Source organism: Pongo abelii, chromosome 1 (assembly GCF_028885655.2).
Source record: "Pongo abelii isolate AG06213 chromosome 1, NHGRI_mPonAbe1-v2.0_pri, whole genome shotgun sequence".
NCBI lineage: Eukaryota > Metazoa > Chordata > Mammalia > Primates > Hominidae > Pongo > Pongo abelii.
The window spans coordinates 181918601-181945270 of record NC_071985.2 but is presented as its reverse complement, the minus strand read 5'-3'; the positions used below and the strand labels follow the sequence as shown (position 1 = coordinate 181945270).

At 51.2% G+C, this 26670-nt stretch overlaps 1 protein-coding gene across 9 annotated transcripts in view; it reads right to left on the bottom strand.

The window, feature by feature from the left end:
- TTC39A (tetratricopeptide repeat domain 39A) overlaps positions 1-26670 on the bottom strand; it is a 57705-nt gene that overhangs the window by 23902 nt on the left and 7133 nt on the right. For 2 of the 9 annotated variants that reach the window (XM_024237910.2, XM_054554921.1), the window contains exons 2-5: positions 10453-10557; positions 1564-1695; positions 872-948; positions 12-79 (exon numbers count right to left, since the gene is read on the bottom strand). In XM_024237910.2, coding sequence (XP_024093678.1) covers positions 12-79; positions 872-948; positions 1564-1695; positions 10453-10557 — 382 coding nt within the window. Of the gene's footprint in view, positions 1-11; positions 80-871; positions 949-1563; positions 1696-10452; positions 10558-10730; positions 11005-19171; positions 19309-19884; positions 20054-26670 lie in introns of those variants that run through there. The other 7 variants (XM_054554954.2, XM_024237914.3, XM_024237932.2 and 4 more) reach the window with 7 other exon arrangements.

Genomic DNA, 26670 nt, shown 5'->3' with positions numbered 1-26670 from the left:
GGGGTCCCTACCTGCAGGAAGGTCAGGGCTGCTCGCTGCAGCAGGCACTCTGCATAGCAGACCTCAGCGTGGATTTCCTCTGTGGGGAGAAAACCAAAGCCCCGTGGCCTCCCGGGACTCTAGTCAGGAGGCCTGGGACAAATCCTCACACCCCAACTTCCCCAAAAGCAAAGGGAACCTATGTCGGCACCTCTCCTGTCCCCTACCTCATCACCCAGTGCTTCAGAGCATTCGTCACTGTCCCTAGAAGCTAGCTCATACCCTCCTCCAAGCACCACTGTAGGTGCTGTGTACCCACCAACATCAGATGCACTGTGGGGCGCTAGAACCTTCCAGGGCTCTTGAGGAGGGTAAGGCCACTTTCCCCTATGCTGCAGAGCCCCTCACTGCTTGTGGTCAGACACTGCTGCCTCCAGGACAGCTGCATGTGGTCATGGCACAAAGACCTGGATGGACCATGACACCCCAGACCACCTCTTCTCATGTTGTCCCAGTGACTCAGCTGCTGAAACCACATACCCCTCTGGGGCCCATGTGATCACTAGGATAATTAAATCAGTAAACTTAACTGCACATACAACTCTAAACACCCGTTGGCCTGAGGAGCAGAGCCCTGGCCTTGTGACAGCTTTCCCTTTCCTTGACTTGCAGGTTCTCAGCCAGTAGTGCTATCGCATAAGTGGGTCTCACCCGCCCCCCACACCCTCACTAGAGAGCCTCAAAAGGCCCCAGCTCTGACCCATGTGTGTCCTGGCATGGACACCAGGGCCTGGCCCCCTAGGCGAAGACAGGGAGGAAAACTGCCCCTTCCTGGGCCTGGAGCTGGCCACCTGGGCTTAGCATGGTTGAGAGGATGTCCTGGATGCCACACCTTCAGTGAATTGGCCCAGCGTGGGGCGGTTCACCAGGCTGCTGAAGGAATCTGTTACAGAAGACTTCCTCCGGTGCCTGAAGAGGAAAAAGAGGGGCCTCAGGTGAGGATTAGAGAGAGGCCACACTTGTCTCTGCCCCTCTCTGCTACACCCTAGAACATTCCTAAAGAGACAGAGCTAACAGAAAGAACACAGGCTTAGGGGTCAGGCGGAAGAGGTTTGATATTCTGGCAAAAAAGTCACTTAACTTCTCTGAGGCTCAGTGCCTTCACTGGTAAAATGGGGACAGTTACCACCTGATCAGTCCTGGGGCTGAGGCTATACAGCAGCTCCTGGCCAACCCGCTTCCTGGCCAGGTGACACTGCTACTGGCAGCTCCCAACCTGTCCCACGTTTCGGTTCCTCTCCTTAATGTGTCTTCGTGCCCAGCCTGGCCCACCCTCCTGCCCACCCAGGTCTTGGTGCCTCCTCCTCTACTCTGTCACCCTGGTCCCTAAAAGCTGCCCAGTAACTGGCTCAGACAACATAGCTCCTGAGGCAGGGCCAACAGGGATGGCTCTCAGCACATGCAGACACAACCTCTTAGCCAAAAGCAGCAGTGCGAATAGTGGCATGTTAGGCCCTGGAATGGGCCAGGGTGACAGGAGGGTGGGCCTCCCAACCTCTGATCCCTGCCCCCAATGCCCCCAACCTCTGACACAGCATCTGTGCCTCCTTCATCATGTTGCCAGCGAGCAGGATGTCCTGAGGGTCAAAGGTCATCATGGCCTGCATCTCCAGGATGGTGGCATACGTCAGTGAGTGGTACATGCTTTCCTTGGTTCTGCCAAAGAGAAGAGACATTGAGAGCACCACCTTATAGAGCCCCAGAGGCAGCTGGCCCTGGGCAGCTCATCTCCACCCTCCTCCATTCTGCAGTGAGGCGAGGGGACCAGAGGTCCAGGCACGGGGAGGGCCTTGGCCAGGTCTAATCTGCTCACTGCTACTCAAAAGACCTCGGATTCTGTTTCCAGCTTGCCTTCTTCCTGCTGAGCGGCCCTAAGCGATCTACCAGATTTGAGCCTCAGTTCCTCATCAGCTCGGTAGCGATGGCAACAGCATAGCTGCCATGAGCACTGAGAAAGGGTTTAGTGCATATCGGCCAGAGGCTGCCCTTCCCTGCACCCAGTGCCACCCTCTTGCCTTCTGCCCCCACCTCCTGCAGGCTGAGCCCAAGTCCTGTCTGTGAGATCCTGTTTAGCCCAAACCCCACCCCTGGGCCGCCCTCAACCTCACTTCCCTGGACCTCCTCACTAGTCACCTGCTGCCTCTTCCCACTCCCTCCCCTCATCTGATCATTGTGCCCAGTGGTTACACCTTCCCATGACTCCCACATCCTAGGAGATCCTGCCGGGGCTAAAGCTCCATGAGACGCCAGCCCTGCCCACCTCTCCAGCCCTCTTGATGTTTCTGCTCCTCACCCACCCCCATCTGGTCACATTCAAGATTGCACCGCCAGCCACACTGAACCACACAGACCTTCCATGAGAAAATCCCACGTTTCCCTCCTCCGGGCCTTTGCCCAGGCTGTTCCCTCAGATTGCAATGCCCTTCCTCGGCCAGGTGTGGTGGCACATGCCTGTAATCCCAGCACTCTGGGAGGGCAAGGCAGGAGGATTGTTTGAGCCCAGGAGTTTGAGACCAGCCTGAGAAACACAGTGAGACACTGTCTCTAAAAAGTAATAATATTTTTTTTAAAAAAGAAAGAAATGCCCTTCCTCTACATCTCCTGACATATCTGTCAAGGCCCTCAAATGCCTCCCAGGCCACTGGGAATCCAGGCCTCCTCCTCAGGGACTCCATCTGTAACTGAGGCACGGGCCACGCTGAACTGACATCAGCATAGGCTCAGCTCTCCCCATACTGTGGGCACCTCGAGGACAGAGCTTGTGTGTGACTCATCTCTGTCCTCAGCACCGATGTCAGGGCTGAGCCAAGGTGGCTTCAGGAGCCTCCGGGCTCCCTGCTGCTTCACCGCCCCAGGCTCCTCAGCTGAAGGGTGTGTTGGGGGCAGGGGGTGGCGTTTAGTCCATCACATGGAGAAGGCAACAGGCAGGGAGGGACGGGAACAATGCCAGGTCCTCTCTGTATGTGGAGCGAGTCACTTAACATGTCTGGGCCTAGATTTCTGCTTCTGCAAAATGGGGACGATAATGCCAGCCTGCCCGGGTCCCAGCGAGCCTGTGGGACTGACTGGGAGCACCTTTACTCCCTTCCCCAGGTCTCCTTGTGAATTATTTATGAAGCTCCTCAGTGCCAGGTTTATGCTGGGAACTTCAGAGGAAAGAGAGATGACTAAGGTTTACAGGCTGTTTGGTTGTGAAATCATGTGACTTTACCCCTTTTCCTGCTTTTCCTGTTCATAAAACACTCATAAATTAAGTTACTTCTGGGTGACACTCCTGTGATCCTTGAGGGTCAAAGGAAGGAAACCAAGGCTGCTCCACCACTTGCCAGCCAGGGGCACTCTCTGGATGCTCCCAGGCCTTTGCCAGAACTGCTCAATCTGCAGGCAGTGGCTTATAGAGAGGAGCAGGCTGCCCAGAGTGGGGGCCAGAACCAGGTTTCAGAGTCCCTCAGACACAGGTTGGAGTCTCAGCTTTGCCAGCTACCAGCTGTGTGACCTGGCATGTCTCATGTCTCATAGCCTCTCTGAGCCTCAAGTTTTTCCCTGCAGAAGGAAAACCTTAACTCTTCTCCCCTACGGGTTTTTGCATGGCTTAAATAGAATACACAGGCCAGGGGCTACTACACCAAAGCTCGGTAAATATGAGTCCCTCCGTGTCCTGCGTCACTTCCCTGCATAAAAACCTTCTCCTTGAGGAGGGGCTTCCCTGGCAGCACACAGACCCATCCCCCAGATAACACCCCCAGCCTCCAGGCCTCTCCATCTCTCAAGCCCTTGTCTCTCTCTTCCTCTCCCACTGCAGGTCTGAGGCCTGGGACTCAGCACCACCTGCCCAGCCCCACCTGTGGAACCTTGTCTGGTGCTGGGCCCAGAAAGAGGGACAGCCCCACCCGGGCAGCTGGCAGACAAAGTGGAATTTCTAGTCTGAGGCCCAAGGCCCCAACAGGCACCTGCGGCTAAGAATACTAGCCCCTCCCCAGCCTACCTCCTGGAAGCCCCCAACTCTAGTCTGAACTGGGAAATGGGGTACAGAGGTATGACAACCCTCAAACCTCAGGCACTCCAAGTTTAGCTTGTACCCAAGTTCGTATTTGCATATATATCATCTAGGCCGCTAGTCCCCTCATTCCTGAGCTGTCCCCTCACTCTGGGACATGTCTACTGGGGTCCCAGCTTCTTGGGCCCAGACCAGCTGTCAGGATAGGGAGGGCACTGGAAGGCAGAGGCAACCTCTTGGCCTCTCCAAGTCTCTGCCCCTTCGTGCTCACTGAAGCTCCCCCTACTCCACTTTCTGGTCCTTTCAGACCCCACTTCATTGTCTTCCTCTCCAGCCCAAGTTGCTTCTATGGACTCCCCATCCCCAGTCCGCTGTCCGTCACCCTGCTCTCTTCCTTCTGGGACCTGCCTCAGCTCCTCCCACTCCAGCCAAGGTGAGTGTCTCCATCTCTCAGATACACCAGACCCTCATTCACTGCCAAGCCTTTGCACAGGCTGTTCCCTCTGCCTAGAAACGCCCTCCATCTAGCTGACTCCTTCTCATCCAGTCCATCTCAGTGTAAATGCCACTTTTTCCAGTAAGCCTTCCAGGGCAGCTTCACGGGTGTGCGGTCTATGCTGTTGCACAGGGCCTGTGCCTAAAAAGGGCCCATGTTTGGTTTAATTCTCTGCTGTCACTGTCTTTAAATTTTAATAATATTTGAACAAATGACCCTGAATTTCTATTTGGCAATGAGCCCCAGGGAATGAGGCAGCCCTCCTGACCAGCCCCTTTCCCACATGAAGTGGGGTCCCTGGGTCGTTCTCGGCACCCCTTATTGCTTGTTTCACCATTTCCCTGCTAGACCCTGAGAACAGCCCACGTCTTGCTCAGTAATGGAGCCCCAGCACCCAGCACACTGCCGGGCCCAGGAGGGCGCTCAAAGGCTGTTGCTGAATGAACCAGTGACAGGTGCCCAACCACCTCCATCCTTTGAGTCACAGCGTGACCTCGTCTTCATCACACAGAATGGCTCTGCTTCTGGAGTCTTAAAGGATGCCGCCACCTTCCCAGCTATAAGCCTCCTGACCTGCCCAGACTGGCTCATCACTCCCGCTGCCCATCCTCCCTCCTCCAGCCTGTCCCTTCTTCCTGACTGCTTAGCCTAGTGTCCTCATACCAGTCTCTCTCTCTCAACATACTCAATGCCAAGCCTGCCAACCTTCTGCTGAACCCAGCTAGGAGTCCAGCTCAGGAGCCATGCAACTGCCCATTTTCTCCACACTGCCACTGAGCAATGCTGGAGAAAGCTGCCCCCTACACAGACAGACACAGGCTGGACTGGGGCCTCAGCCTCGGCCAGGCCCGGCATCCTGCCCAGAAACACCTTTTCCCCTCTCCTCATTATCCCTGCAACACCACCTGGCCCCTCGCTCTTGGCAGGTGACCTTGCCTCTTCCCTCAGAAGACTACAGAACACTCAAGGGCATACCCTGAACTTGCTGCACCCCCACACATGCCCCCAGTGCACCCTTTCCACCTCCTTCACTCCTCATGGTTTAGGGGAGGCAGATGTGAGGCCCTGCCCAAGGTAAATGCTGCCAACCCAAGGGGGAGGGCAAACCACACACACAGTAGTCAGTGTGTGGTTTGTGCAGCTGGAGGACCTGGATCCAAATCCCACTCTGCCGTTTATTAACCACGATCATATAATTCAAGAAAGCCAAAAGCAGTAGCCTCCATGTCCCAGAGACAGTGCGTCAGGTCAGACTCAGTGCTAAGTGAAATATGCTAGAAGCAGAGACAACACTACTCAAAGGCATGACTTATGGAAAGCAGAGGCAAGGTAGGGAAGGGAGCTAGGAAAGCCCAGATGCCCCACACAGAGAGAAAGAGGAGCACCATCCCCCACTGCATGGGACCAGGTCAATTAAACGAGACAATGTGTTCAGCGAAGAACAGCGAATGACACTAGGCCCAACATCTTCTGAAGCTTTGGTGGCCATCAGTGAGGAAGGGAGGCTGTTTTCTAGCAAGAATTATTTTCTCTAGACCCGTGGTTCTCAATGGAGGTGCCAGGGTATCCCCACTCCCAACGTGAGGACATGTGGCAATTTTTGCAGACATTTTGGGTTGTCACAGGTGGTATGGGGGTAGTGTGCTACTGACACTACTATTTGGAGGAAAACTGTTAAAAAGAAAGAAAGGGCCTGGTGCGGTGGCTCACGCCTGTAATCCCAGCACTGTGGGAGGCCAAGGCGGGTGGATCGCCTGAGGTCAGGAGTTGGAGGCCAGCCTGGCCAAAATCGTGAAACCCCGTCTCTACTAAAAATATAAAAAATTAGCCAGGCGTGGTGGTGCACACCTGCAATCCCAGCTACTTAGGAGGCTGAAGCAGGAGAATCGCTTGAACCCAGGAGGTGGAGGTTGCAGTGAGCTGAGATCACACCATTGCACTCCAGCCTGAGTGACAGAGCAACACTCTGTCTCAAAAACAAACAAACAAACAAACAAACAAAAAGAAAAAAGAAAGGATCCTTTTCTGGAATAAGGCAGGGGCTAAGAAACAGAAGCTGCACTGCTTCCCACGTGAGGTAACAGGTGGCCCCATGGGAAGACTGGATTCCTGGGGTGTCTCTGTTAGGACGAAGGTTTCCTTTGGGGATCCTGAGTGCTACAGGACTCCTGTTAGAATGCCCTCCTGAGGTGAGGGGGCCACAGAGGGAAAAGCCCTTTCAGGGACCCTGTGGCAGGGACAGCTCGAGGACCCAGGCGCAGCCACGGCCTTTAGTTTTAATATTTTCTCCTGTGTTTCGACTCCCTTCTGTTGGCCCCAAGTCTGCAGGACAGTTTAGAGTAGGCTGAGGCATGGCCTTATCGGGGCTTCAGTGGGTGAGGAGAAAGGTGCCTGATGTGTCTGTGCTTGGGGTGTGGGACCAGCTGAGCAGCTGTGTCCTGGGCAGCTGGTTTCCAGTGCAGGAGGGTGGCAATGGTCTGGGGCCCAGGCTCGAGTGAGCGACAGGAAATGACTAGGGGAGAAGCAGGAGCTGGAGAGCCTTCCAAGAAAACTGAGAGGGGAACCTGGACATTCCAAGACAGAGCAGGCTGCGGCTGGGCCTGCCTCAGGCCATGGCCATGCTCTTGCTGCAGGCCCTGACCCACCCAGCCTGACCCCCTCAAGCCAGGTCCCCTCAGAGGTGGGAGTGAGGTGTGGAGACTGCCACATGCCCTGGAACACCCACCCCACCCTAGAAGCTGGGCCACTGACCCTAGAAGGGAGAAAGATGGGTCCATGATGTCTACACAAACTGAAGAGGTCAGGCCTGGGGACTTGTGGAAACCAGTCCCCCGGCCTCAGCATTCACTTTTCCTTGGGGCTTGGGTGCAGGGGACAAGCTGGAGCTGAAAAGAGGGGGACTAGGGGGAGTAGGTGGCAGAGATGATTAGACCCCAGCCCCTAGTCTCCCATTTCAGGTCGCCAGGGCTCTCTGTCCAGGCTGAGAAACAGAGGATTCCTCTCTGGAGAAGCCAAGTCATCCCGGGTGCTCACATCTGGGGGCCAGCTCTCTGCCAGGTCATCCAAAGCCAACCCCACCAACTACAAGGCAGCTTGGCACAGACCTCCCAGCTGGCCTTCACATGAACTCATTCTTAAACAGGACTAGATAGACAGCCGGGGATGGCTGGGTTTTTGAAGAAAGCACCCCATGAGAAGAGGATGCCCCCATTAAACAGACTCCAGGAACACGGAGAAAGCCTAGTTATGCAGGAAAAGAAGGGAACATTTTAAAGAGAAATAATATTCTGTGACAATAATAACAATAAATACTTTATTAGATACTTAATACATGCCAGGCACTGTCCTAAGGGCCTCATATTCCAAATATAGATATAAAGAAGTTAGTGTACCATAAACCAAGAAGAAGATGTTATAGGGAAAAAAGAACATTCAGAGAATAAAGAATACCAGGAAATTAATCATATGATTACAGAGATAAAGAAGTCAACAGAAGGAATTAATGAGAAGGGTGAGGAAATCTTCCAAAAATCAGATGGAATAAAAAGATAAAGCAATGGGAAAAAGGAGAGGGAGAGGAAAGAGGCTCAGAAGAAGACTGACCTAGGAGGTCCAAAAGGTGAGTTAAAGCAAGCCCAAGAAAGGGAAACAAGACGGAACCATCGTACAAGAGCATTTCCCAGAACTGAGAGCCCGCATAACAATCCAGAATAAAGAAGACTTCATTGCCACACATCACGGTAAAATTCCAGATTTTCAGAAATACAAGAGCCAATCCTAAACCTTTCTGGAGAAGGAGTAAGTAAGAATTAGGGTTCTCACAGCTACAGTAAATACTAGAACACTGAAGCAAGGTATTCAAAATTCTTAGGGAAAAAATATATTTATGCAAGTCTTTCTTATAAAATTTCTTTTTTTTCTTTTTCTTTCTTTTTTTTTTTCCAGACAGAGTCTCATTCTGTCACCTAGGCTGGAGTGCAATGGAGCAATCTCTGCTCACTGCAACCTCCACCTCCTGGGTTCAAGCGATCCTCCCACCTCAGCCTCCCGAGTAGCTGGCATTACAGGCACTCGCCACCATGCCTGGCTAATTTTTGTATTTTTAGTAGCGACGAGGTTTCACCATGTTGGCCAGGCTGGTCTTGAACTCCTGACCTCAAATGATCCACCCACCTCAGCCTCCCAAAGTGCTGGGATTACAGGCATGAGCCACTGTGCCCAGACTTTCTTAGGAAATTTCTATAGGACATTCTCTGGCAAACGAGGGGGACACAAGAGACAAGACCTGGAATCCAAGAAACAGGAGAAAAGCAAAGCAGCTCCAGGAAACAGCCGAGAGGAGCCAGAAGACATGTCTGTTCTCCCAAGGATAGGTTTCCAGGAAAATGAGGGGGGTACTGAGTGCTTACTTGATAGGTTTCCGCATTTTGGGAAAAACTCATGATAGGATGATCTGATGGAGTGGTTATAAAGACTTACGGATAAATGTTTAGCAAATTAGTCCAATGGGAAAAGCAATAAAATTATTAACTCTAGAAGGAAACAGTCTCGCACATTATTTTCTTTGCAATAAGCATTAATCACAAAGGTATAGTAGGGTAAACATTGATTATTTCTTTCTTTTCTTTTCTTTTCTTTTTTTTTTTTTTTGAGACAGGGTTTTGCTCTGTTGCCCATGCTGGAGTGCAGTGGTGCACAAGATCACAGCTCACTGCAGCTTCAACCCCCTGGGCTCAGATAATTCTCCCACTTCAGCCTCCCACGTAGCTGAGACTATAGCTACTATATACTATAGCTGAGACTATAGGTGCACACCACCACACCCAGCTAATTTTTTGTATTTTTTTTGTAGATATGGGGTTTCACCATGTCCAGGCTGGTCTCAAACTCCTGGGCTCAAGCAATCTGCCTGCCTCGACCTCCCAAAGTGCTGGGATTATAGTCATGAGCCACCGTGCCTAGTTAAACACTGATTATTGATTTACCCCAATATTGTGATATAATGACAAGAAAGATGAGGGAAGGGAGGTGGGGCAGGGGTGTAAGAAAGCTAAATTCTCATCTATCAATAGATGTTTTCTGTTTTCTTTGAGACAGAGTCTTGCTCTGTCACCCAAGCTGGAGTGCAGTGGCACGATCTCGGCTCACTGCAACCTCCGCCTCCAGGGTTCAAGTGATTCCCCTTCCTCAGCCTCCTGAGTAGCTGGGATTACAGGCGCACACCACCACACTCAGCTAATTTTTTACATTTTTGGTAGAGATGGGGTTTCACCATGTTGGCCAGGCTGATTTTGAACTCCTGATCTCAAGTGATCCACCCGCCTTGGCCTCCCAAAGTGCTGGGATTACAGGCGTGAGCCACCACGCCCAGCCCAATAAATGTTTTAAAGTGATGAGAAAGGGTGAGTTTTATGGTATCTGAATTATATCTCAATTTTTAAAACTGAGAAAAAGTGATAAGTAAAGAAAAAGGAGTATACACACATTATTGATTTGTATTTACAGAAACATGGCAGTGAGCACTCAAGGAAATGGTCAAGTGAGCAGCCCTCTTGATTGCCCTAAAACACCCAGGAAAGCAGGCAACCTAGGTCTTTAGTGCTTTGGGGAAAAATAAACAAAGGAGTCATGTGAGAGCTGGCGAGGATGAAACTCCAAGTGGATTCTGCGGGAACAAGTAACGAAGTATGAAGAACCCTCAAGAGCCTAAGAAGAAGCAAGTCACAGTGACCTTGGAGAGGGCCTGGCTGCACACAGGCCATGGAATGGAGCCTGAGCCATTTTTATGGGACTTCTCAGAGGTCCTGGTGACCCAGAAAGCCAAAGGCATTTAGTTACACAGGGTTCCTCTCAGACAAGACCTCTGGTTCTCCCTGACCGTCACGCACACCCCCTACCCCAACTGGGGCTTAAGCCTCACCTGGGCTTGAGGTAGCTGAGTGCTTCTGAGAACTGGTTGGTGAGGAAGAGGTCCAGGGCGGTCATGCACTGGTCCAGGGCCTCATGGAGGCTGCTCTCAGGAGTCCTGGGGGAAGAGATGCGGGGCATGACACAGGGGCCCTCCAGCCCTCCAGCCTCTCCTGGCTGGAACAGAGCCTCACAGGGTCTACTCAGCCTCCCTGGCCAGCCTTGGGTGCCTGTCACAAGCTCCTCCAGGCTGCCACTCTGTACTGAGATGCAGGGACAATTTGGACCCACCTCTTGGTGTTCCCAAGGGTGGGAGGGGGAGCAGAAGGGAATGTCATCAGAGATCTGTTGGAAGTGGGGGAGGGGCCAAGGGCAAGGTGCAAAGAGGCCTCAGGAATAAATGATCTTACCCTTCACAAGGGTAAAGGGAGTCTTTGTGGCCCTTCTGACCCATTGGGCTCTGCTGCCCCCCGGGGGGGTGCAGCCCATCCACTAAATCCCACAGCCCCTTTTTCCCTCCTCCTTCTCCAAGGCCTCCTCCCTCCCCTAGGCCTAGACTCTAGAATCCCTGACGTTGTCACAATGGGCTGTCACACTATGGGTCAGCAGCCCCATACGAGAGGCCCAGGGCCTTTCAAATTCACTTTGCCAATGGCTCCTCCAGAATACCTGAGCCCTTTCCAGTCCTTACGTTTCTCTATAGCTTTTACCACCCTCTGACATGATATATTTTACTTATTTTTGTGTTTATTGTCTGTCTCTCTCCACTAAACTATAAGCTTCCAGGAAGCAAGAATCTTCAACTGCTGTATCCCCAGCAACTAGTATCCAGTACAAAGTAGGCTTTTAATAAATATCTGTTAGGTAAATGAATGAATGAATGAATGAATGAATGAATGAAGAGTCTAAGGCTAGGAAAGCAAACCCCTGACTTTTCTGGGTCTCAGCTTTCCCATATAAAAATGAGAGATGAAACTAAGAGATCCCAGAAGCCCTGCCTATTTGATGTTTTGATAATGCCTCTTCTCAAGGGGCCTCCTTTGAGTGAAAGAATGTTCCAGAAAGGGGCTTGATGCTCTCCCTGAAGGGAAATCCTATTTCCCAAAAGTTAGTTAAAAGAAATTCCCTCTCCACCAGGTAAACTCCTACATATACCTTAGGGCCCAGCTCTAAAATCTCCCACTCTGAGATGTATCAGCAGATATTCCCAGGCAAATTGAAACATGTCTTTTTCAAAACCAAACTCTTGTTCATTCTCCCAATCTGTTCTCCCCCAGTCTTTGCCTTTCTTTTTTTTGGTGGATATGGGGTTTCGCCATGTTGCCCAGGCTGGTCTTGACGAACTCCTGGGCTCAAGTGATCCTCTTGCCTCAGCCTCCCAAAGTGTTAGGATTACAGGCGTGAGACACCATGCTTGTCCACCATTTTAATAAGCAACACTCCTCTACCCAATTCCCCAAGCCAAAAATCTGATAATCATCTTTCCCACATCCCTTCTCTGGCCTCTGTCATCCCCTCCATCACTAAACTCCACTAAACCCCATCATTTCTACTTCCTTTTTTTTAAAGAATTTTTACAGAGATAGGGTCTCATATGTTGCCCAGGCTGGTCTTGAACTCCTGGGCTCAAGTGATCCTCCCACCTCATCCTCCCAAAGTGCTGGGATTATAGGTATAAGCCACAGCCTACTTCCTAACATCTCTCAATCAACCCCTTCTATGCCCAATACCTTCTGGTCCAGGCCAGCACCATCTTTACCCAGGTCTATTGGAACACTCTCCATTCCACTCTTTCCACCTTCTTCTCTCTTCTCTGTTAGACCTTTTTATTCCATGTCTCTTAACTAACTTCTATACTATCTCTTGGGCTCTCTGTTAGACCCTGAGTAACTTCTTTCATTTCACCAGCTCTTTCATTAGGTGTGTCTGACCTGCTACTTATCCTACCTACTGAATTTTTCATTTCAATGATTATATTTTTCATTTTGTAAAATTCCACTTGGTTCTTTTTCAAATCTTAGTTATTTGGGGTAGTATTATGTTCCCTGCCTCAAGTCCATCTTCAATTCCTTTATACATTTTAAACATAATTATTTCTATTCTATATCTCATAATTCTAGCATTTTAGACTCTCAGGGAAACTAATTCTGCTCTTTCTTGTTTCTGGTGCCTGCTGCTCACAGTGGCTTATTTCCTTGTGTGTTTTGCAATTATATTACAAATTCATGTTTGACAGATCCAAAGGGACTGTGGGACAGGATACATTGCTCCAGGAAGGATTTTTCATTTACTTTGGCCAGGTTCCCAGGGGAACTACCACCCTGAGACCATTTAAGTTACTTTTTTAAGTTTATGGTTTCCAGGACCACAAAGGTAGTGGTGTGCCATCAAACCCAAAGTTTGTGTGATGGCAGACCGGTATTTATCATTTTTTGGGGAGTCTTTTGTTCCCACCAGAAATGTTGTCTCGCTTTGCTGGTGGGGGCAGACCTTTTTTCTAGCCAATCTTCCTATTCACTGAGGCTGTAGCTCTTGGAGGGTCCCAGATTTAAGTGTTGAGTCGGGGGATGCTAAGTTCCAACTCCTCAAACTGTAACTGTGTAGGCCCAAGACCTTCTTTCCCATCTGTTGAGTGGCCGTTGAAACTCCTGGCTTTAGACTTCTGAAATGTGTAAATAGCCTAAGGTTGCTGTGGCTTCATCTTGTTTGCCAGTCTGACTTCAGTTCTCTCTTCACTCTTGGCTGGAGGGGGTTTCTGTTACTTCTGTGGGAGTTCAGGAATGTACTTAATTATTTTAATTATTTATTTATTTATTTATTGAGGACAGGGTGTCGCTCTGTTGCCCGGGCTGGAGAGCAGTAGTGCCATCTCAGCTCACAGCAACCTCCTCCTCCCAGGTTCAAGCTATTCTCCTGCCTCAGCCTCCCAAGCAGCTGGGATGACAGGTGCCCACCACCATGACCGACTACTTTTTGTATTTTCAGTAGAGATGAGGTTTCACCATGTTGGCTAGGCAGATATCAAACTCCTCAGGTGTTTGACCTCAGGTGATCCACCTGCCTCGGCCTCCCAAAGTGCTGGGATCACAGGCATGAGCCACTGCACCTGGCCAGGAATGTACTTTAAAGGATGTTTGTTGTAACTCATCCCCACCTCTAGGTAGTTTCTTTGAGAGAGAATGTTGGAAGCATTATTTCCCCTAACCTGTCTCTCCCATAATTGCCAAAGATACATCTTTAAAACCCACATCTGGCTGGGCACGGTGGCTCATGCCTGTAATCCCAGCACTTTTGGAGGCCGAGGCAGGCGGATCACCTGAGATCAGGAGTTCAAGACCAGCCTGACCAACGTGGAGAAACCCCGTCTCTACTAAAAATACAATATTAGCCAGGCATGGTGGCATATGCCTGTAATCCCAACTACTATGGAGGATGAGGCAAGAGAATCACTTGAACGTGGGAGGCGGAGGTTGTGGTGAGCAGAGATCGCACCATTGCACTCCAGCCTGGGCAACAAGAGCAAAATTCCATCTCAAAAAAAAAAAAAAAACCACAAATGTCACTTCTGGACTTAAAATCTTTCCCTGGCTTCCCATTGCTCTTAGGGTAAAGGCCAAGTTCCTTTCCATGGCCTAAAAGGCCCCACCTGATGTGGCCCCTGCCCCTCTCTTCAGAGGCTGGGATGGTGTCTGTCTCTGTGCCCAGGGCATAGCCTAGTGACTGGTGTTCAATCCATTCATCTCTGTTGGATGAATCAATGTGGCGGCAGTGAGCATCTACTGCCTGGGTGTTTAACTGGCATTCTTTCTAACTGCTCTCAAAATGCCCTGTGAAATGGGATTATTACCCCCACACACACCTATTGCAGATGGGGAAACTGAGGCACAGAGGATGGGTAACTTGGCTAAGGTCACACATCCAAGCATGCATTCTAACCCAAGTTTCTGCCTAAGCCAGTACCCATCAGCTCAGCCCCAGGGAGTCAAACCCATTGTTGTGGTTTATGCCAACCTCTAAACAATTTCTGAGCCAAGAGCCTGCCTCCCATTTCTGCACACACTCCTCACCACCTCCATCCCCCACCGAGGAAAAGGTCCTGTCTACTTGGTCTACCTGGAGAGAAAGATCCAGGCCAGATGGACAGTCAGTGCAGAGGGGCACAGTCCTTCCCTCGGCAGCCCCGGCACCTCTTCTGCTTAACTGGGATGAGGCTGTCTGCGGTAACCTCCCCCAGACTGGGGGTGAGCTGAGCCCTGGGCTGATTTCCTCCCTCCTTCCCTCCCACAAGAACCCACGAATCTCGTGCTCTAGGCTATGCGTGGGACTGGGCTCTGGGGACACAGAGTGGACACAGACCTAGGCCTGCCTCTTCAGGAGCTCACAGCCTACAGGTGACAGATGCAGACAGGGCAGCGACTGCTGCAGTGCTCAGGGCTGTGATAATGGGAATCACTGGGGGCCAAAGGGGCCCAGAAGACACCTCTAACTCAGCCTGGGGCACTGAGGAGGCTGAGCGGAAGGGGGATGGCATCAAGGAAAATGCCATCAAACTGAGAACAAGATGGAGAAAGAAGTCTAAGAAGGGGAAACAGCACACACACAGGGCTGGAGGCATGACACCACAGTTAGGAGGTACAAGCGTTCTGGAAGGGCTTGGAAGACAGAGGCTCTGGAAGGCCGGCTAAATGGAGGGGTGAGGCTGCGGTGGCTAGAGAGCTCAGGAAGGCTGGAGACATCCGCCCCATTTGACTTAATAATAGCATTAACAACCACCCATCACCACAAAGAGATTACCACTTCAAGTTATCTAAATTAATGACTGCATTATTTCACTCAGTCCTGCCAGCAGGCACCCTTATCTGTCTTTGATAGATACGGCAGGGACAGGCAGTGAAGACAGGAACGCAGTCAGGCTCCTCTCAGGAGCCTGGGAGAAGACAAAAATGCATTCTGTGGAAGCAACAGCGCCAAACCTTTCCCCTCACCTGGCTGAGACTGAGGCCCCATTTCTCCACAGGCTGCCCCTGCGTCTCCAAGACCTTTCTTTTCCCAGGACACCTTGCCTGGCCCAGGTGACATCTATTCCTGCGGTGATGGTGGCCTCTCCACTGTGTGTTGGGGAACCGAGGAGAGGGATGTGGAGAAGAGGTGCTGAGCTGGATGGAGCAGAGCTGGTGACCAATGCCAGGAGCTCTGGCACAGTGGCGGCTCTCTCATTCAGATCCCACCCACACTTGAGGCCCAAACGAGAAGGGAGCTAGAGGGTGGGAGGGTGTGTCAGATAGCCCGGAGCCACCCCGACTCTCCCCTTCCCTCCCACTTCTCTACTATAGTTGGCTTGGACTGCTACTTCTGTGCCTCATGGGCAGATCCGGGTAGAGCTGGGAGACCCGCAGTTCCCACTAAGAACAGAAAATCCTCCTACCTCCATCCCAGTCAGGATGAGGTGGGTGTGGGGTGGGTGAGGCGGTGGAGCGGTCGCTCAGGAAGCCGACTGCAGTCAGAGCTGGATTTTAATCCCTGCTCCACCAGTGAGGGGAGCTTTGGCTCAATGAGTAAAATAATCTGCCCATGGGGATCTGTTGCTTCCGAAGTGATCTTTCTAAATAGCAAAAATGATTGTGACTCTCCTTCCAAAGAGTCCCCCTTAGCTGCACATAAATGTGTCACAGAGTGATGTAGCATGACCTAATGCAGTGTGGCCTGCAAGAGTTCTGAAAGCAGACAACCCTAGACTCAGGCTGCAGCTATTACTTCCTGGATAACCTTGGGAATGTTCCATATCCTCTATGAGCCTCCGTTTCCTCCTCAAGGAGATGGGAATGACAGTACTTACCTCCCACGGTTTTTGTGAAGAATGACTAAGACTATGGAAAGCACAAGAGTATTCAGAAAATGTGAGTAATTATTATTTTTTCTAAAATTATGTATCGCCATTTTTTTTTTTTTTTTTGAGAGAGAGGCTCGCTCTGTCGCCCAGGCTGGAGTGCAATGGCACTACCTGGGTTCACTGCAACCTCCGCCTCCCGGGTTCAAGAGATTCTTCTGCCTCAGCCTCCCAAGTAGCTGGGATTACAGGTGTGCACCACCATGCCCAGCTAATTTTTGTATTTTTAGTAGAGACAGGGTTTCACCATGTTGGCCAGGCTGATCTCAAACTCGTGATCTCAAGTCATCCACCTGCCTGGGCCTCCCAAAGTGCTGGGATTATAGGCGTGAGCCACTGCACACGGCCTTACCATCACTTCTTGATCAAGTAGCACTGACTTTATAATGAAACTAAATAACTTTAAAAGATTGGGCCAGGCGCGGTAGCTCACGCCTGTAATCCCAGCACTTCAGGAGGCCAAGGAAGGAGGATCGCTTGAACCCAGTAGTTTGAGACCAGCCTGGGCAACAAAGTGAGATCCTGTCTCTATTTTTTATTTTATTTTATTTTTATTTTTTAATTTTTTAATTTTTTTTATATCGAGTGCACATATCCAACAACCCAGCAATTCCACTACTAGGGGGTACTCTCGTGAAAGACATGTGCAAACACCATCATACAAGAATATTCACTGTCTGAATAGCAAGACACTGGGAACACCTCGACATCCATCAAGAAGGATAAATAAACAAATGGAGCTGTCTATATAGGGTGGTATATCACACATCAGGGCAAGTGGGACAAGAGCTGCAGGATCCAGGCAAAATCTGAGACCTGAAGTTGAGCGTGAAAACGCGAGCTGCAGCATGACACATGCTATAGGACTCCATTCACAGAAAACTTTGAAGTAAGAACAAACTACATATTTTTAAGACTTGCACACACTGAGCAAAAGAATAAAAACAGGGAAATGATAAGATCTAAATTCAGGATGGCAATTAATTCTGGAGAGGGAAGGAGGGAAGAGGTTTCCACAAGACTTTCAAGGGTCTCTACTATGGTTTATTTCTTAAAAAGAATATAAAATAAATGGGGCACAATGTTAATATCTGACAGAGTTGGGCGGCAAGGGTTTGTGAGTTCATTTTACTATTTGCTATATTTTTCTGAAGGCTTAAAATATTTCATAATTTTTAAAGAGGTAGAGATTTAAGGCTTGATTTGTTCACCAATGACCATCTGGGCCCAGAGCAGGTCTCGCTGAGTGTCTGTTGAGTGAGTGTCTCTGTAGTGAAGGTGAGAATGGTCCTGCTGCGTGCGGCCCTCCTCTGCTCAGACCCCACCAGGATGACCCTAACCAGGGGTGGGGACAGATGGACAGGTGGCTTCAAAGAAGAGTGGGCAGGCATGCAGAGAGGCAGGTACGGTTCTGCATAAGGAAGACCCACCAGCATGAGAAGAGCAAGCTTGCTGTCCTGAGGCCTGCAGCAGTGCCAGAGGAGCCCGGGGTTGTAGAGGGCACTTAGGCAGGGAAGTGAGCATATAAGGAAGTGGGATGAATGTGGTTTTCAGCCAGGGAGTCTAGACTTCTTTGATAGATACCTTGCTCCACGCCCGCCTTCTCTCCTGGAAACCACTTTTCTGGACCCAGCAGGGTGGTGGTGCTCAGTCAGGGCTGCGCAGAAGGAACCTACCCAACCTCCAGCTTTACAAAGACTTGAGCCCAGAACAGGAAATGAGCAGCCAGCCCCACTTCTCTGTGTTTTCCAAAGGAGGGACCGGAAGTCTAGGAAGGGTAAAGGACTTGGCCAAAGTCACACAACAAAAATGATCAAACTGAAACTCACCAGGCAACCGTCTCCCAGGCCAGGGTGCACCCCAGCAACCCAGCTTCCAAGCCCTGATAGAGCCACACACACGCAAGCCCTGTGGAGACTTCCAGCTGCCAGCTGGCACCAGCCTCGTCACCTCCCTGTTCATGTGTCAAGCCTCGGGCCCTTAGCAAATATTGTCACTGGTGGTGAGGCTCCAGGCAGGGTGAGCCCTCCTCCCAGCTCACCTGGGCCGGCTCTCTGCCCAGCAACCTCCCAGCAGTCAGGGCTCCTAGCAGCTGCCCCCTGCCCTGCCCACTGGGGCCCAGGAAAAGCAGAGAGTTGCTGAAGGTCTCCCGGCAGTAGCGGCTGTCACTGCTACGGGGGGGTGATCTAGGTAGGGGTCCTATAGGGGTTTCTCAGTGGGATGTGGGTAGGGTTGGGCAGGAGAGCCACGTTGAAGGTGACAACACCCACTTTTTACTACCCAGGTTCCTGCTGCACCCAATGGGCCCGGCTGGCCCATACCTTAGCCGTTTAAGTTCCCCTAATGTCCCTGAAGATGATGGGGTGGGGGGATCTGACAACAGACAGAACTCAGTTCAAATCCCACCCCCAACTCTTACCTCCTGGGTGACCGATGACAAGTCACTTAAGTGCTGTGTCTCACTCAGTTTCCTCATCTGTTACGGGGATGAAAGTAACAGGGCCCACCCCACAGGAGTGAACGCCACGAGGCAGGTGGGGAAGGCTGCTCTGAACGTGTCTGTGACTATAGCTCCGTGAGAAAGTTGGCACCCCGAAGGTGAGTGACCGACCCGGGGTCCCCGCGCCTCCGCCTCCTCGCAGCTCCCTGCCCCCACTCCTGGCAGCGGCGGCAGCTCTCAGGGGCCGGGCGGGGTGGGGGCTGGAAGCCGCAGTGCGGCCCCAGGCCGGTGCGCGAGGGAGGCCTGGCGCGGCGCCCGCCACCTGCCCGGGCCCCAACCCGCGCCACCTGCCCGGGCCCCAACCCGCGCCGCCTGCGCCCCCGGGCCTCCCAGCCGCGCACTTACCCCGCGGGCAGGGCTCCTGGGGCGCCGCCAGCCGAGGTCATCGCCGAGGGGCGCGGGCGGCGCTGCCCCAGCCGGACGCCAATCGCGGCCCAGGTGCTGCCGCCGGAACCCCGAGCCGGGCGCTGTGCGGTCGCGGATGCGGCAGCCGGGGAGGGGCGCGCCGAGGGCGGGGAAGGCGGCGGGGCCGGGCCGAGCCTCGGTCTCCCCACCCGAACCGTAGGGCCATGGCCGCCCGCGGCGACCCGCGCTCCCGCACCACCGGGGGGTCTGGGCGGCCCCCACCCCCGCTCCGACAGGTGAGAGCCCGGCGCCCTCTGCGCAGACACCGCCCGGGCCGGGAGCTCGCTCCCTCCTCACACGTCCCCACCTATCTGGCGCTAGAAGTTCTTCTCCGGGACCTGAGGTCCACTTTACTGTCACTTCTCCTCCCCACAGCTTCCGCCCCGAAGCGGCCCCCACCTGAGCCGTCACCATCCTCCCGCATTAATGGGGGCATTCGTGCAAAGACAGCCCCCAGAGTCAGGCTTGGATTTTAATCCCACCATCTCGCCCACTGAGTGACTGCAGGAGACCGGAAGGCGGGAAAAACGCGATTTAGCACTCACTGCTAGCTGGCAGTTCACACTGCCTTCTCAAATGATCCCCATAATTGCTATTTTACAGATGGGGAAACTGAGGCAAGGGGTTCATTTGATTCACACATGGTCACTCACCTAATAAGTGGCAAGCTAGGACTGGAATCCATCCCTCCTGAATCCAAAGCCAACACTCTGGCCCCTTTCCTCCTTGGCCCCCTCTAGCCTGCATTCCCAGTGCCTGTGTGGGGGTCACCCACAACACTCCCCAAATGCCCACTGTGCGCCGAGCCCTGAGGCGGTGTCTCCACCTGACCTGATCTTCTGGCAGAGAGAGCCACTGGCCCATGAAGAGTTAACCAGCCACCACCTCCTGGCCCCAGATGCTGCTCTTAACCATGACTCATCAGAGCATGTGGCTGCCATTAGAGCTGTCCCTTCACAAAGGAAGGGACAGAAGTAAGGAAGGACTGTAGCTCCCCTGGAGCAACTATGACCTCCAGGACGTCAGAAGAGGAAGCAGAAGGGGACAGCCTGCAGAAGCAACCACGGTGGGAACAGGACTTGTACCAGATCCCAGGGGAGCCAGGCAGTTTGGGCTTGGTGGTAGCTGCTTAAAATCTAAGCAGGCTGCCTGGAAAGGCAGTGAAGTCCCATCCTGCCCATTTGTGAGCAGGGGCCAGATGCTCACTTGCAAGAATCATCCCATCTCTGGGAGTCTCATATACAGGCATGAAAAAGATAATTAACTACTAGAAGCAAGCTATGATGACATCCACCAGCAACTATAAAGAATCCAGACAAGGGGAGAGCCTGGGGAGCTTCCTGGAAGAGGTGGTGACAGAACTGAGCCTTGAAGTTTAGATTATTTAAACAAACTGAAGTCGTGGAGAGGGTGTACCAGATTGGGGAGCAGCATGGATGAAGGCATGGAGGTGGGAAAGGGTGAGGCTGATGAGACCACAAGCAGTACGTGTAAAGAGGATGATAAGGCTGGGGCCCCTATCACATGCCATGCACTTTCAAATCTCTAGGCATTTAAACATGCTGTTCCCTCTGTGTGGAACACACCTTCCTCCCTTATCACTTGTTAGTCATTCATGTAACCAGGGGTGGATCCAGAAGCTTAGAATGGGGAGGCCACTGTTCAAAAAAATACAAATTTACCAATACAGGTTGAGCATTCCTAATTTGAAAATCCGAAATCCAGAATGCTCCAAAATTTGAAGCTTTTTTTATTTTCTTTTTTTTTTTGAGACAAAGTCTCATTCTGTTACCCAGGCTGGAGTGCAGTGGCACAATCTCGTGATCTTGGCTCACCACAACCTCCGTCTCCCGGGTTCAAGTGATTCTCATGCCACAGCCTCCTGTGTAGCTGAGATTACAGAGATGTGCCACCATGCCCAGCTGATTTTTGTATTTTTAGTAGAGACAGGGTTTTGCCATGTTGGCCAAGCTGGTCTCAAACTCTGGACCTCAAGTGATCCACCTACCTTGGCCTTCCACAGTGGGATTACAGGCATAAGCTACCGCACCCGGCCTGAAACTTGAAACTTTTTGAGCACTGTAGTTGGAGACTGCAGGCCTGCCATGTTTGCTGTGCTGTTGTTACAGGGGACACAGGCATTCTACTGATGCTCACGTGCTGCTGAGTTACCCTGAACACTTTATTTTTTCACTGCATTAATGGTATGTTATATTTTTACTGTTAAGTACTTATGTGTGAATAAGGGTAAAAAAAATGCTTATTGGGAGCACATAAATTCAGAGTCAAAAATGGTGATGATGCCAAATAATCACAGATTGTCCACATGGGTGGCTGAGAGAGAGACACTTCTTTCTGATGGTTCAGTGTACACAAACTTTGTTTCATGCACAAAATTATTAAAAATATTGTATGAAATTACCTTTAGGCAGCCGGGCATGGTGGCTCATGCCTGTAATCCCAGCACTTTGGGAGGCCAAGACAGGCAGATCACCTGAGGTCAGGAGTTCGAGACCAGCCTGACCAACATGGAGAAACCTCATCTCTACTAAAAATACAAAATTAGATAGGCATGGTGGCACATGCCTGTAATCTCAGCTACTTGGGAGGCTGAGGCAGGAGAATCACTTGAACCCGGAAGGCGAAGGTTGCAGTGAGCTGAGATCACATCATTGCACTCCAGCCTGGGCTAACAAGAGCAAAACTCCGTTGCCCCCGCCAAAAAAAAAAAAAAAAAAATGACCATTAGGGTATGTGTGTAAGGTGTATATGAAACACAAATGAATTTCATGTTTAGGCTTGGATCCCATCCCCAAGATAATTCATTATGCATATGCAAATATTCCAAAATCCATAAAAATCCAAAAATTGAAACACTTCTGGTCCAGAGCATTTTGGACCAGGAATAGTCAGCCTGTATAAAATTGCCAGGGTTCTCCCAGAGCCTTGGAAGGGGCCAGGTAAATGAGGAATCCTGAAGCTATAAGCTGTATTAGCTCCAGGGTAAACCTTTACTGTATTTGACTAACATTTGTTGACATTTTGCCATATGCCAAAACTCCTCCTAACCCTGCAGGTTTCAGTTCAGATGTCACCTCTTCCAGGAAGCCCTGCCTCCATAGATGGGTCAGGGGCTTCCTTTGCACCCACTGCCCTAACCCACTCTGACCTACCTTAATCACCCTGGGCTGTCACTGTCTGTGTGTGGTATGTGTGTTTGGGGTGGTGGGGAGCAGAGAGTGAGGTTTGTATGTGACTGCCTGCTTCTGGAGGCTAGGGCCTGGTCTAATTCATCTCTGTGTCTCAGGGCCTGACATCAGGTACCTGACTAGTCACCAGACACTAATGCGGGGCCTAGCACTTTACAATTTCCCTCTGAGGTTATTATTATAACAATGGCTGACACACTTCACAGGCTTTTTACATGCTACACATGATGTTTAGTGTATAACATGGATTATCTTATTTAATTTTCACTTTATCACCTCTCTGAGCCTCAGTTTCCTCATCAGTAAAATGGAAATAATATTGCCGACTTCCAAGGTTGCTCTGAGTATTAAGAATTCATATATAAGCTGAGCATGGTGGCTCACACCTGTAATCCCAGCACTTTAGGAGGCCAAAGCGGGTGGATTGCATGAGCCCAGGAGTTTGAGACCAGCCTGGGCAACATGGTGAGACCCTGTCTCTACAAAAAAAAAAAAAAAAAAAAAAAAAAAAAAAGGCCAGGCCAGGTATGGTGGCTCATGCCTGTAATCCCAGCACTTTGGGAGGCTGAGGTGGGCGGATCACCTGAGGTCAGGAGTTCGAGACCAGCCTGACCAACATAGAGAAACCCTGTCTCCATTAAAAATACAAAATTAGCCAGGTGTGGTGGTGCATGCCTGTAATCCCAGCTACACGGGAGGCTAAGGCAGAAGCATCGCTTGAACCCGGGAGGCGGAGGTTGCGGTGAACCAAGATCGCACTATTGCACTCCAGCCTGGGCAACAAGAGCGAAACTCCATCTTAAAAAAAAAAAAAGCCCGGCATGGGGTACGTAGTCCCAGCTACTCCAGAGTCTGAGGCAGGAGGATCAATTGAGCCCAGGAGGTTGAGGCTGCAGTGGGCCATGATGGTGCCACCACACTCCAGCCTGGGTAACAGAGCAAGACCCTGTCTCAAAAAAAAAGAAAGAAAATAGCAGAGTGCTATATAAATGACCTGGTGATGGTTGCGGTGGACCACTAGACACTACTTTCCTCTCCATTTCACAGATGAAAAATGAGCTCAGTAAGGGAAGCAGAAGAGCTGCCTTTAGAGCTGGAACTCTCCCCACACCATCACAGTGACAGTGATGCTGGAGCCACTCACCTGGTGAGTCAGCACATCAGAGTGGCCTACCCCTCAGGAGGGCCCCACCCAGGCCGTTCCCGGCCCCCAGGAGCTCTGGCCCAGCCCCAGTGCAGGGGAGTCTGTGAGTCACCATCATCATTTCTGCCTCCCCAACTCAGGTAACCTTATTGGATCACCTATGTGTTCCCACCTTGAGGTGACAACTGAGCCCTGGCGATGGGAGAGCATCCTGAGTCCTGGGTGCCTTCCTCCTGTCAGGAGACCTGTTTCCTGGTACGTTGCACCTGGGAGATGCCAGGCCTGCTCTCCTCCCTCGTTTCCTCCCCAACGTGCAAGAACAAATCACCAGCGTCACCACACCTCTCAATGGCCCTGAGAACTTCACGGACTGATTTCATCTGTGCCATTGTCAACTTAAGAAGGCCCTTAATATGGCCGGGCGCGGTGGCTGATGCCTGTAATCCCAGCACTTTGGGAGGCTGAGGCGGGCAGATCACTTGAGGTCAAGAGTTCAAGAACAGCCTGGCCAACATGGTGAAACCCCACCTCTACTAAAAATACAAAAAAAAAAAAAAAAAAAGCTGGGGGTTATGGTGGACACCTGTAATCCTAGCTACTCAGGAGGCTGAGGCAGGAGAATCGCTTGAACCTGGGAGGTGGAGCTTGCAGTGAGCCGAGATCACACCATTGCACTCCAGCCTGGACGACAGAGAGAAACTCTTGTCTCAAAAAAAAAAAAAGCCCTTAATAAATACCTATTAAGTGAGCCCTCAGAATGCCCTAGAAAGTTTGTAATAGCATTACCTCCCATCCTACAGATGAGAAAATAGAGGCTTGGACCAACATCTAGCCGTAGCTTGAACCCAGGTCTTGATTCCTTATTCTCTAGGGAAAGGGGGAAGAAGAGAAGAAAGGAGGGGTGTTTTAAGTGGGAGAGGTCATAGAAATGGGGGATGCAAGCGGTGACACATGATGCCATTGTTGTAGAAAGAGCTTAAGCTGTGAAGTCAGTTCTGCCTCTACCTCTCAGAACCTCAGTTTTCCCATCTGTAAACCTGGGATAATAATCCCAGACTCTCAGGGATGCTGTGCGGATTACTGAGCATAATTTGGGTGACTCCTTCCCCCTTCTCAGCACCCCTCCCAGCCCCTTCCCCCAGGCCTTTCCCTGGCATGAAGCGCCCCCTCCCCAACACCTGCAGTCTCTGCCAGCCCAGATCCCCGCTCTTCAGAGTCTAGAACCCTTCCTCTCTCGCTGAAGTGGTGACTATAAAGCAGGTTTTCTTAAAGCGAGTGAGCCCCACCCTAGCAGGTTACAGGCTTGGGCTCATTAATAATTCACAAGTGAACAGGCCCATCAACAAAGGGCCTTTGGAGGGCTGTGACAGTGACAGATCTTAAATATTCTCTGGCAAGGGCCCCTAAGGAAGGATCTGTTCCTGCTCCTTGGGCAGGCATGGAATCTGCCCCACACTAGCTCTGTGACCTTTGGCAAGTCACTGCCCCACTGTGGGGCAGTTTCCTCTTTCCACCAGATATAAAGGGAGAGAAATTTGGGCCAAGAACTCATGGGCCCTCCCTGCTCTGAGGGTCTCTGTTCTAGGATCTGGGCTCTTCTACCCAAGTCTGGTCTCTAGGAGCTGCTGAGGGTAGGTCTAAAGAAGGAGCCTGGGTTAGCACAAGGGACCAAGAACAGCTCTAACTGAAAAAAGGGGTCAGAGCTCTAATGAGGGGTTTCCAGCATTGATGGCATCCTTTCAGGGGTCAGAACTTGGGATGCAAAGCCAGGAAGATCTGGATGGACTCCTGGCCCCACTATGTCCTAGCTGGGCAGTCCCAAGCAATTCATCCGATTAGAGAATAGTTCAGAGAGCAGGTTTGAAAGCCAGGGCTTGCACCTGACACCCTGGGCCAGCAACTTCATTTCTGAAATGGGGATGATGATGGCACCAACCTCATTAGGTTGTTGCAAGGATTAAATGAGCTACATATCTTCAGGGCAGATGAGCTACCTGACACACTGCTGGTGGCAATAGAAACTGGCTCCATCTGCCTGTAATCCCAGCACTTTGAGAGGCCAAGGCGGGAGGGTTGCTTGAGGCCAGAAGTTTTGGAGACCAGCTTTGGCAACATAGTGAAACCCCCGTCTCTACAAAAAATAAAAACTTAGCTAGGCATGGTGGCACACAACCGTAGTCTGCTACTGTCTATTATCCACACAGCACCAGGCCCGTTTGACACTTAGGCCAGATCACAACTCTGCTCAAAGCCCTGCAAAGGCTCCCCATGTTCCTCAGTGCAAAAACTAGTCTGTCTATGTCTCATGAGGCCCTGCACAACCTGTATGCTCCCATCATCTCCCGACATCATTTCCCTTTATTCCCTCTCTTATTTCAGCCACACCAGCCTCCTTGCTCACCTCCAAATATGCCAGGCACATTCCCACCTCAGGCCCTTTGGACTTGCTATTCCCTCTGCCTGGAATGCTTTTCTCACACGATTCACTACTTCACCTTCTTCAGGTCTCAGCTCAAATATCACCTTCTCCGTGAGGCCTTCCCTGACCATTCTGTTTAATTTTTTTTTTTTTTTTTTTTTTGAGATGGAGTCTCAGTCTGTCGCCCGGGCTGGAATGAGTGGCACAGTCTCGGCTCACTGCAGCCTCCGCCTCCTGGGTTCAAGTGATTCTCTTGCCTCAGCCTCCCAAGTAGCTGAGACTACAGGTGCCCGCCACCACGCCCAGCTAATTTTTGTATTTTTAGTAGAGACTGGATTTCACCATGTTGGCCAGGCTGGTCTTGAACTCCTGACCTCAGATGATCTGCCCGCCTCAGCCTCCCAAAGCGCTGAGATTACAGGCGTGAGCCACCGTGCCCAGCCCCTTTCTATTTAAAATTGAACCCCTGCCCCCATCCTCCCAGTTCTTCTGCCCTGCATTATTTTTCCATAGTGCTTGTTGTCATGTGACATCTTTTTATTTTGCTTATTCATTTATTCTCCCTCTCACCATTAAACTAAGTTCCACAGGTAGGGCTTTTGTTTGTTTTGAGTGGGGTGTCACTATATCACCCAGGCTGGTCTTGAACTCCTGGGCTCAAGTGATC